Genomic DNA, 12,597 nt, shown 5'->3' on the forward strand with positions numbered 1-12,597 from the left:
TCGCAGTTGTAAATGAGAACTTGTTCACAACTGGCCTACCTGGTTAAATAAAATGAAATATATATATTTTTTAAAGACCATACCATACCAAGAGAGTTGTCATCTATATTTTTCCGTAGCCGTCTATTTACGACCACAAACCGATGCTGGCACTAAGACCGCTCTCAACGAGCTGTTATAAGATCATAAACAAACAAGAGAACACACACACAGAGGTACGTCACCGGCCACGTTTCTCGTGGCCGGTGATTTTTAATGCAGGGAAACTGAAATATTTTCAAGCTAATTTCTACCAGCATGTCACCTGATCAACTAGAGGTGACAAAACACAACGTCACTTTTAATCCACACAGAAGACCCTCTCGGACATAACTTCCTGCTTACAAACACTCAAAACAGGAAGTACCGGTGATGCACTAAATACAGAAGTGGTCTGATGAAGCGGAGGCCACTGATTGGTGGAGTGCTGCAGAGATGGTTGTCCTTCTGGAAGGTTCTCCAAACGTCACAGGGGAACTCCGGAGCTCTGTCAGAGTGACCATCGGGTTCATCCTCCCTGACGAAGGCCCTTCTCCCCCGATTGCTCAGTTTGGCCGGGCGGCCAGCTCTAGGAAGAGTCTTGGTGGTTCCAAATGATGGAGGCCACCGTGTTCTTGGGGACCTTCAATGCTGAAGACTGTAAATACCTCAATGGTAGAAAAGGCACATCACCCTCTACTGTAACTACCTCAATGGTAGAAAAGGCACATCACCCTCTACTGTAACTACCTCAGTGGTAGAAAAGGCACATCACCCTCTACTGTAACTACCTCAATGGTAAAGTCAGAAAGCCCTTCATGACAGAAAACAAGCAGTACATTTAAGGCCTAACAGTGGTCGGTCCAGTCAGAAAGCCCTTCATGACAGAAAACAAGCAGTACATTTAAGGCCTAACAGTGGTCGGTCCAGTCAGAAAGCCCTTCATGACAGAAAACAAGCAGTACATTTAAGGCCTAACAGTGGTCGGTCCAGTCAGAAAGCCCTTCATGACAGAAAACAAGCAGTACATTTAAGGCCTAACGGTGGTCGGTCCAGTCAGAAAGCCCTTCATGACAGAAAACAAGCAGTACATTTAAGGCCTAACAGGGGTCGGTGCAGTCAGAAAGCCCTTCATGACAGAAAACAAGCAGTACATTTAAGGCCTAACGGTGGTCGGTCCAGTCAGAAAGCCCTTCATGACAGAAAACAAGCAGTACATTTAAGGCCTAACAGGGGTCGGTCCAGTCAGAAAGCCCTTCATGACAGAAAACAAGCAGTACATTTAAGGCCTAACAGTGGTCGGTCCAGTCAGAAAGCCCTTCATGACAGAAAACATGCAGTACATTTAAGGCCTAACAGTGGTCGGTCCAGTCAGAAAGCCCTTCATGACAGAAAACAAGCAGTACATTTAAGGCCTAACAGCGGTCGGTCCAGTCAGAAAGCCCTTCATGACAGAAAACAAGCAGTACATTTAAGGCCTAACAGTGGTCGGTCCAGTCAGAAAGCCCTTCATGACAGAAAACATGCAGTACATTTAAAGCCTAACAGTGGTCGGTCCAGTCAGAAAGCCCTTCATGACAGAAAACATGCAGTACATTTAAGGCCTAACAGTGGTCGGTCCAGTCAGAAAGCCCTTCATGACAGAAAACATGCAGTACATTTAAGGCCTAACAGTGGTCGGTCCAGTCAGAAAGCCCTTCATGACAGAAAACATGCAGTACATTTAAGGCCTAACGGTGGTCGGTCCAGTCAGAAAGCCCTTCATGACAGAAAACAAGCAGTACATTTAAGGCCTAACGGTGGTCGGTCCAGTCAGAAAGCCCTTCATGACAGAAAACATGCAGTACATTTAAGGCCTAACGGTGGTCGGTCCAGTCAGAAAGCCCTTCATGACAGAAAACAAGCAGTACATTTAAGGCCTAACAGTGGTTGGTCCAGTCAGAAAGCCCTTCATGACAGAAAACAAGCAGTACATCATTCTAACCCGTCTCCTTGACCTGAACAACCTCCACTTGAAACAATAAGTCTCCCTGTTTTGGGGTGTTTCCCCCTCAGTACAGAACACTGGCTATTGTTCTGCTAACAGCCAGGAGGCTGTGGCCCAAACAGCGCACTTCTTTCGACCAGGGCCGATTATATAGGACTCTAGTCAACAGTAGTGCACTCTGTAGGGAACAAGGGGTGCCATTTGGAATGCGATCCTTACTCTTATTGATCCAGCATGAGCAGGTTATGAGAAAATATAGCTGGTTTGACCGTCACCTTTAAACTGAGGGGGTGGGAGGGTCCCTGACTGTACATTAAAACAATAACCGGACCCCTCTGCAGGGAGAAGAGAGGATTCTGTGGATGGATGGAGAGATGGAAAGAAAGAGAGGAGGAGGAGGAGATGTGAAGGAGGACATCTCAGGAGGAAGAGTCTGATCGGGTCTTCTGGAGCTTCCATTGTTTCTCTCTCATTCCTTTTCTTTAGACAACGGAGGTACATTACATCCAGGGTTTAATGCTGAGACTCAAACTAAGAACACATGTAGACACAGGGTAAGAGAAGAGGGGGGCAGAGAGAGTGAGCCCGAGAGGCAGAGAGAGAGAGAGAGACCGAGAGAGAGAGACCGAGAGAGAGAGAGAGGCAGAGAGAGAGAGAGAGGCAGAGAGAGAGAGAGAGGCAGAGAGAGAGGCAGAGAGAGAGGCAGAGAGAGAGGGACAGAGAGAGACAGAGAGAGAGAGAGAGAGAGAGAGAGAGAGAGAGAGAGAGAGAGAGAGAGAGAGAGAGAGAGAGAGAGGCAGAGAGAGAGAGACCGAGAGAGAGGCAGAGAGAGAGAGGCAGAGAGAGAGAGGTAGAGAGAGGCAGAGAGAGAGAGGCAGAGAGAGAGAGGTAGAGAGAGGCAGAGAGAGAGAGGCAGAGAGAGGCAGAGAGACAGAGACAAAGAAAGAGAGAGTCAAGTTAGGGGGAATTCCCTTTCTTTCCCTAAACGATGAAAGAATGTTTTTTCATGGTTTCCTGATCTCACATCAAAAGAGAACAGTGTTGATGTGCAGCGATGTCTCAGCGGGAATTCTGCAGGTTGTACGCTGTCAGAGTGACTCCCCGTCTACGTCTCTAATGACGCACTACACCAAATCGGGACACCGCCTCCGACCAGAGCCCAACGGGACACCGCCTCTGACCAGAGCCCAACGGGACACCGCCTCTGACCAGAGTCCAACGGGACACCGCCTCTGACCAGAGCCCAACGGGACACCGCCTCTGACCAGAGTCCAACGGGACACTACCTCTGACCAGAGCCCAACGGGACACCGCCTCCGACCAGAGCCCAACGGGACACTACCTCTGACCAGAGTCCAACGGGACACAACCTCTGACCAGAGTCCAACGGGACACCGCCTCTGACCAGAGCCCAACGGGACACCGCCTCTGACCAGAGTCCAACGGGACACCGCCTCTGACCAGAGCCCAACGGGACACCGCCTCTGACCAGAGCCCAACGGGACACCGCCTCCGACCAGAGTCCAACGGGACACCACCTCTGACCAGAGTCCAACGGGACACTACCTCTGACCAGAGTCCAACGGGACACGACAGATCCACTGTCGTCTCCAATCAGAGACAGATCAGAGCCATGTCGTGAAGGGAGTTCATAAAACTAGCTAGGAGGGGTTAGACAACTGGGCTGACAGACTGGAATGGTGGCCAGTAGGTAAATGTTTCACAGTAAAGCTTCTGGAATGATCCCTCTGGAACCAAGCCAGTCTTCTGTCTCCTGAATCAGACGAATAAAAGCTTCTAGAATGATTTATAGAATCACAATAAACATTCCAGAACACGTCAGTCATCAGACCTCACCTGAGGAACGGCTCTTCCTCTTTGCGGCACAATACAAATAAATATATGGTATAACGAGCCAAAGACTATCTTTAAAATCTTTTTTTTTTTTTAAGTAAAAACACTCACTGTGTGTTTTGTTTTCAATCTATTTTCAAAGGTTACCGAATCTCTTCTTATCGCTAAGATCTCTCTGTGATCTGAGGCAATGACAATAACAAGTTGAGCCAAGATCCTCGTGGGACACCTGTCAAAACCCCCACAACAGGTTAACTCCCAACTCAACTGGTAACAGACATGTTGACGTGCTGAGTGGAGCCACTTCCTGCTACGCCAAACATATGGTGGACGAGAGGTTTACAGGGACAAGAAAAGATGACAAGAGAAACTTATTGGGGAAACCGCTGGATTTAAGTGTCTTACGTTGTCTGCTACGTCGGACCCTCGCAGTCAAGTTTTTTGACTCTGTAAAAAGACATTTGAATCATGACAACAAATGTAAAATAAAATAAAAAGTGGACAACTAGATTTATTTTGATTAGGATTTTATTTGTTTCATTTCTACCAAAAGGGAAACTAGAAAATATGTTCAAAATTACAAATATAAAACCAATATCATCATCAAAATATTTAAAAACAAAAAAGTCACACAGCATTGATGCGGGGTAAGTTCTGCCCTTTTGTTTAAAAATAATAATAAAATAAAAAATAAGAGCAAAAAAAAACGAAAAATTAAAACGTTATTTACAGAGCAGATATTTACATTAAGGCATTTCAGTTACACAGAATAAAACGGCAGATCTGAGAAAAGATGGATTCCCTCTTGTCCAAGTTTCATTAAATAAATAACAGGAAGACTTAGCATTATAGTATCAGCTAGTATCCATTGGCAGCCAATTTCCCTATACAGTACACTACTACAGGCCCCGGTCTAAAGTAGTGCACTATATAGGGAATAGGGTTCTATAGGGCCCTGGTCTAAAGTAGTGCACTATATAGGGCCCTGGTCTAAAGTAGTGCACTATATAGGGTCCTGGTCTAAAGTAGTGCACTATATATAGAGAATACGGTTCTATAGGGCCCTGGTCTAAAGTAGTGCACTATATAGGGAATAGGGTTCTATAGGGCCCTGGTCTAAAGTAGTGCACTATATATAGGGAATAGGGTTCTATAGGGCCCTGGTCTAAAGTAGTGCACTATATATAGGGAATAGGGTTCTGGTCTAAAGTAGTGCACTATATAGGGTTCTATAGGGCCCTGGTCTAAAGTAGTGCACTATATAGGGAATAGGGTTCCATAGGGCTCTGGTCTAAAGTAGTGCACTATATAGGGAATAGGGCACCATTTGGGACGCATACAAATTGATCAAAGTACCTTTTTATGTGGAGCTCAGAAGACCACAGAGACACTTAGGGTGAAACGACGTGACAGGAAGTTAGTTGACAGGAAGCTCCAGGAGGTTAGTTGACAGGAATACTAGTCAATGTGATCTTCTGTATTACATTCAATAGTAAGTAGGGTGTCCCACCACTCTGCCCAGAGTAGGAGAAAACATTTCACTTCCTTATGTTAGAAAATACATTTTTACCGAGACACACACATATGATTCTTCACGTTTTGAATCATTCGGTAAAGGGGGGGGGGTCTCTCTGACATATAATTAACTTTATATACAATAAAAATAAAATAAAGAGTCTGATTTCGTAACCTAATACATTCGCTAATAAAGCACCGAACTCCGTAGACCGAGCGGCTTTACCGCCAAACCTTTTGAGGATTTTACATTTTTTGTCGTTGTCGTAGTTTCCGCGGGTCGCAAAACGCTAAATTAAATGTAAAAGGCTTTGAAAATAAATCAAATCCAGTTTGGTGTTTGGCTCAGTGCTCTGTTGACAAGTTAAAGAGACACTTGTTGTTGTTTGTTTGTTGTGAGAAAAGTCTTTGAAAAATAACAGGATTTTGTCATGAAATATGAAAAGTGTTAAACTAAAATATAAACAAATACTACACGTCATGTCTCCAAAAACTATTGTTCTGTGTTCTCCGGATTAGACAAGATGACGAACACAAAAAAAATGTTAAAACCTGGGTCGGGTCGATACTCATCATACTAGGTGACACTATTCACCAGATCATCGACCACTTTTGTTCCTCTGTCCTCCATTGATTTAGTCGCCCACCCTAACAAGGATAAAAAGATGACCGGATTTATGATAGAGACACGGAGGTTTGGACTATCGGTTTTCTTAGAGGATTATCATCGACACAATTCATATTTTACCCATTGGTCAAAAGATGTGTTTTTTTGACTGGACACCTGATATTAAAAAGATAAAGAATCAGGGAGAGAGGCACAGATAAATCCTATGCACCCGTGGTGCGTAAAGAGGTCTGTACAAATCATACGGCTGTCGCTCATCTCTCTCTGTCGCTCATCTCTGTCTTCCCCTCATCTACTACTTAGATTTAAATAAGGATCTCTCTCTCCCCCCCTCTCTCTCCCTCCTTTGAGAGGGAACATGAGTGATGACTGCCGTAAAGACACAGAACATAAAAGACATCAACAGATCAATAACAGTTACAAGCCCCCCCCAGATAATAAGTTATACTGTAGTCTAAACCAGGGCCCCCCCCCCCCCGGTTCAAGTGACCAACCATAAGGGTTGAGCGGTGAAGAAGAAAAAAACAGAGACTAAAAATAGAGATGAATAACACCCTCTTCATCAAAGCATTTAACTGAATGTACTTGTGACAATGCAGGGTTTCTCCTGGATGAAAAAGGGGGCTTAGGTTGGGTGGGTTCTGTCCAAATGTGAGTCCCTGCCCACAGTTTGGGATCCACTGGTCTAGACTACAAGGTCTACTCCAGAAGAGTGGTTTGGGAGTTAGACTTTTTAAATTTTATTTCACCTTTATTTAACCAGGTAGGCCAGTTGAGAACAAGTTGTCCTTTACAACTGCGACCAGGTCAAGATAAAGACTACAAGGAATCCTCCATTAAAGTGGTTTTGTACACCACTGTATAGTCTAGGTTGAGCGTTTCCTGATTTGAGTGCATGTCTTTGTGGTTCAAGCTAGCGTTTTGTGTGTGTGTGTGTGTGTGTGTTAGTTCTGGTGCCTCTTCATATGCAGGGCCAGGTGATCCGATCGGGAGAAGGAGCGAGAGCAGACGGAGCATTGGAACGGTTTGGCCCCCGTGTGTTTCCTGAAGTGACGAGTCAACTCATCAGAACGGGCGAAACGCCAGTCACACCCATCCCACGAACACCTGTACGGCTTCTCACCTAGAGAGAGAGAGAGAGAGAGAGAGAGAGACAGCGACAGACAGAGAGACAGAGAGAGACAGAGAGACAGAGAGAGAGAGAGAGAGAGAGAGAGAGAGAGAGAGAGAGAGAGAGAGAGAGAGAGAGAGAGAGAGAGACGGACATGTTAAGATGACTTACAGCAAAAACACTTCTGAAAGAGTTTGACCGCAGTAAAAGCTAGACAGTGGTTTAGATAACAGACTACCACAGTAACAGTCTCTAGACAGACAGTGGTTTAGATAACAGACTACCACAGTAACAGTCTCTAGACAGACAGTGGCTTAGATAACAGACTACCACAGTAACAGTCTCTAGACAGACAGTGGTTTAGATAACAGACTACCACAGTAACAGTCTCTAGACAGACAGTGGTTTAGATAACAGACTACCACAGTAACAGTCTCTAGACGGTGGTTTAGATAACAGACTACCACAGTAACAGTCTCTAGACAGTGGTTTAGATAACAGACTACCACAGTAACAGTCTCTAGACAGACAGTGGTTTAGATAACAGACTACCACAGTAACAGTCTCTAGACAGTGGTTTAGATAACAGACTACCACAGTAACAGTCTCTAGACAGACAGTGGTTTAGATAACAGACTACCACAGTAACAGTCTCTAGACAGACAGTGGTTTAGATAACAGACTACCACAGTAACAGTCTCTAGACAGTGGTTTAGATAACAGACTACCACAGTAACAGTCTCTAGACAGACAGTGGTTTAGATAACAGACTACCACAGTAACAGTCTCTAGACAGTGGTTTAGATAACAGACTACCACAGTAACAGTCTCTAGACAGACAGTGGTTTAGATAACAGACTACCACAGTAACAGTCTCTAGACAGACAGTGGTTTAGATAACAGACTACCACAGTAACAGTCTCTAGACAGTGGTTTAGATAACAGACTACCACAGTAACAGTCTCTAGACAGACAGTGGTTTAGATAACAGACTACCACAGTAACAGTCTCTAGACAGACAGTGGTTTAGATAACAGACTACCACAGTAACAGTCTCTAGACAGTGGTTTAGATAACAGACTACCACAGTAACAGTCTCTAGACGGTGGTTTAGATAACAGACTACCACAGTAACAGTCTCTAGACAGACAGTGGTTTAGATAACAGACTACCACAGTAACAGTCTCTAGACAGACAGTGGTTTAGATAACAGACTACCACAGTAACAGTCTCTAGACAGTGGTTTAGATAACAGACTACCACAGTAACAGTCTCTAGACAGTGGTTTAGATAACAGACTACCACAGTAACAGTCTCTAGACAGACAGTGGTTTAGATAACAGACTACCACAGTAACAGTCTCTAGACAGACAGTGGTTTAGATAACAGACTACCAGAGTAACAGTCTCTAGACAGTGGTTTAGATAACAGACTACCACAGTAACAGTCTCTAGACAGACAGTGATTTAGATAACAGACTACCACAGTAACAGTCTCTAGACAGTGGTTTAGATAACAGACTACCACAGTAACAGTCTCTAGACAGACAGTGGTTTAGATAACAGACTACCACAGTAACAGTCTCTAGACAGACAGTGGTTTAGATAACAGACTACCACAGTAACAGTCTCTAGACAGTGGTTTAGATAACAGACTACCACAGTAACAGTCTCTAGACGGTGGTTTAGATAACAGACTACCACAGTAACAGTCTCTAGACAGACAGTGGTTTAGATAACAGACTACCACAGTAACAGTCTCTAGACAGACAGTGGTTTAGATAACAGACTACCACAGTAACAGTCTCTAGACAGACAGTGGTTTAGATAACAGACTACCACAGTAACAGTCTCTAGACAGACAGTGGTTTAGATAACAGACTACCAGAGTAACAGTCTCTAGACAGTGGTTTAGATAACAGACTACCACAGTAACAGTCTCTAGACAGACAGTGGCTTTGATAACAGACTACCACAGTAACAGTCTCTAGACAGACAGTGGCTTAGATAACAGACTACCACAGTAACAGTCTCTAGACAGACAGTGGTTTAGATAACAGACTACCACAGTAACAGTCTCTAGACAGACAGTGGTTTAGATAACAGACTACCACAGTAACAGTCTCTAGACAGTGGTTTAGATAACAGACTACCACAGTAACAGTCTCTAGACAGACAGTGGCTTAGATAACAGACTACCACAGTAACAGTCTCTAGACAGACAGTGGTTTAGATAACAGACTACCACAGTAACAGTCTCTAGACAGACAGTGGTTTGGATAACAGACTACCACAGTAACAGTCTCTAGACAGTGGTTTAGATAACAGACTACCACAGTAACAGTCTCTAGACAGACAGTGGTTTAGATAACAGACTACCACAGTAACAGTCTCTAGACAGTGGTTTAGATAACAGACTACCACAGTAACAGTCTCTAGACAGACGGTGGTTTAGATAACAGACTACCACAGTAACAGTCTCTAGACAGTGGTTTAGATAACAGACTACCACAGTAACAGTCTCTAGACAGACGGTGGTTTAGATAACAGACTACCACAGTAACAGTCTCTAGACAGACAGTGGTTTAGATAACAGACTACCACAGTAACAGTCTCTAGACAGTGGTTTAGATAACAGACTACCACAGTAACAGTCTCTAGACGGTGGTTTAGATAACAGACTACCACAGTAACAGTCTCTAGACAGACAGTGGTTTAGATAACAGACTACCACAGTAACAGTCTCTAGACAGTGGTTTAGATAACAGACTACCACAGTAACAGTCTCTAGACAGACAGTGGTTTAGATAACAGACTACCACAGTAACAGTCTCTAGACAGTGGTTTAGATAACAGACTACCACAGTAACAGTCTCTAGACAGACAGTGGTTTAGATAACAGACTACCACAGTAACAGTCTCTAGACAGACAGTGGTTTAGATAACAGACTACCACAGTAACAGTCTCTAGACAGTGGTTTAGATAACAGACTACCACAGTAACAGTCTCTAGACAGTGGTTTAGATAACAGACTACCACAGTAACAGTCTCTAGACAGACAGTGGTTTAGATAACAGACTACCACAGTAACAGTCTCTAGACAGTGGTTTAGATAACAGACTACCACAGTAACAGTCTCTAGACAGACAGTGGTTTAGATAACAGACTACCACAGTAACAGTCTCTAGACAGTGGTTTAGATAACAGACTACCACAGTAACAGTCTCTAGACGGTGGTTTAGATAACAGACTACCACAGTAACAGTCTCTAGACAGACAGTGGCTTTGATAACAGACTACCACAGTAACAGTCTCTAGACAGACAGTGGTTTAGATAACAGACTACCACAGTAACAGTCTCTAGACAGTGGTTTAGATAACAGACTACCACAGTAACAGTCTCTAGACAGACAGTGGTTTAGATAACAGACTACCACAGTAACAGTCTCTAGACAGTGGTTTAGATAACAGACTACCACAGTAACAGTCTCTAGACAGACAGTGGTTTAGATAACAGACTACCACAGTAACAGTCTCTAGACAGTGGTTTAGATAACAGACTACCACAGTAACAGTCTCTAGACAGACAGTGGCTTTGATAACAGACTACCACAGTAACAGTCTCTAGACAGTGGTTTAGATAACAGACTACCACAGTAACAGTCTCTAGACAGACGGTGGTTTAGATAACAGACTACCACAGTAACAGTCTCTAGACAGTGGTTTAGATAACAGACTACCACAGTAACAGTCTCTAGACAGACGGTGGTTTAGATAACAGACTACCACAGTAACAGTCTCTAGACAGACAGTGGTTTAGATAACAGACTACCACAGTAACAGTCTCTAGACAGTGGTTTAGATAACAGACTACCACAGTAACAGTCTCTAGACGGTGGTTTAGATAACAGACTACCACAGTAACAGTCTCTAGACAGACAGTGGTTTAGATAACAGACTACCACAGTAACAGTCTCTAGACAGTGGTTTAGATAACAGACTACCACAGTAACAGTCTCTAGACAGACAGTGGTTTAGATAACAGACTACCACAGTAACAGTCTCTAGACAGACAGTGGTTTAGATAACAGACTACCACAGTAACAGTCTCTAGACAGACAGTGGTTTAGATAACAGACTACCACAGTAACAGTCTCTAGACAGACAGTGGTTTAGATAACAGACTACCACAGTAACAGTCTCTAGACAGTGGTTTAGATAACAGACTACCACAGTAACAGTCTCTAGACAGACAGTGGTTTAGATAACAGACTACCACAGTAACAGTCTCTAGACAGTGGTTTAGATAACAGACTACCACAGTAACAGTCTCTAGACAGACAGTGGTTTAGATAACAGACTACCACAGTAACAGTCTCTAGACAGTGGTTTAGATAACAGACTACCACAGTAACAGTCTCTAGACGGTGGTTTAGATAACAGACTACCACAGTAACAGTCTCTAGACAGACAGTGGCTTTGATAACAGACTACCACAGTAACAGTCTCTAGACAGACAGTGGTTTAGATAACAGACTACCACAGTAACAGTCTCTAGACAGTGGTTTAGATAACAGACTACCACAGTAACAGTCTCTAGACAGACAGTGGTTTAGATAACAGACTACCACAGTAACAGTCTCTAGACAGTGGTTTAGATAACAGACTACCACAGTAACAGTCTCTAGACAGACAGTGGTTTAGATAACAGACTACCACAGTAACAGTCTCTAGACAGTGGTTTAGATAACAGACTACCACAGTAACAGTCTCTAGACAGACAGTGGTTTAGATAACAGACTACCACAGTAACAGTCTCTAGACAGACAGTGGCTTTGATAACAGACTACCACAGTAACAGTCTCTAGACAGTGGTTTAGATAACAGACTACCACAGTAACAGTCTCTAGACAGTGGCTTTGATAACAGACTATCACAGAAACAGTCTCTAGACAGACAGTGGTTTAGATAACAGACTACCACAGTAACAGTCTCTAGACAGTGGTTTAGATAACAGACTACCACAGTAACAGTCTCTAGACAGTGGTTTAGATAACAGACTACCACAGTAACAGTCTCTAGACAGACAGTGGTTTAGATAACAGACTACCACAGTAACAGTCTCTAGACAGACAGTGGTTTAGATAACAGACTACCACAGTAACAGTCTCTAGACAGACGGTGGTTTAGATAACAGACTACCACAGTAACAGTCTCTAGACGGTGGTTTAGATAACAGACTACCACAGTAACAGTCTCTAGACGGTGGTTTAGATAACAGACTAACACAGTAACAGTCTCTAGACAGTGGTTTAGATAACAGACTACCACAGTAACAGTCTCTAGACAGACGGTGGTTTAGATAACAGACTACCACAGTAACAGTCTCTAGACAGTGGTTTAGATAACAGACTACCACAGTAACAGTCTCTAGACAGACAGTGGTTTTGATAACAGACTACCACAGTAACAGTCTCTAGACAG

At 43.7% G+C, this 12,597-nt stretch overlaps 1 protein-coding gene across 1 annotated transcript in view; it reads left to right on the forward strand.

Annotated features, from left to right (window-relative positions):
- LOC120035954 (Krueppel-like factor 5) overlaps nucleotides 1–3,647 on the forward strand; it is a 41,770-nt gene extending 38,123 nt beyond the window's left edge. The window contains exon 5 of the mRNA XM_038982440.1: nucleotides 3,470–3,647. Coding sequence (XP_038838368.1) covers nucleotides 3,470–3,647 — 178 coding nt within the window. The remainder of the gene's footprint in view (nucleotides 1–3,469) is intronic.
- The last annotated feature ends 8,950 nt before the right edge of the window (nucleotides 3,648–12,597 follow it).

Source organism: Salvelinus namaycush, unplaced genomic scaffold (genome assembly GCF_016432855.1).
Source record: "Salvelinus namaycush isolate Seneca unplaced genomic scaffold, SaNama_1.0 Scaffold1168, whole genome shotgun sequence".
NCBI lineage: Eukaryota > Metazoa > Chordata > Actinopteri > Salmoniformes > Salmonidae > Salvelinus > Salvelinus namaycush.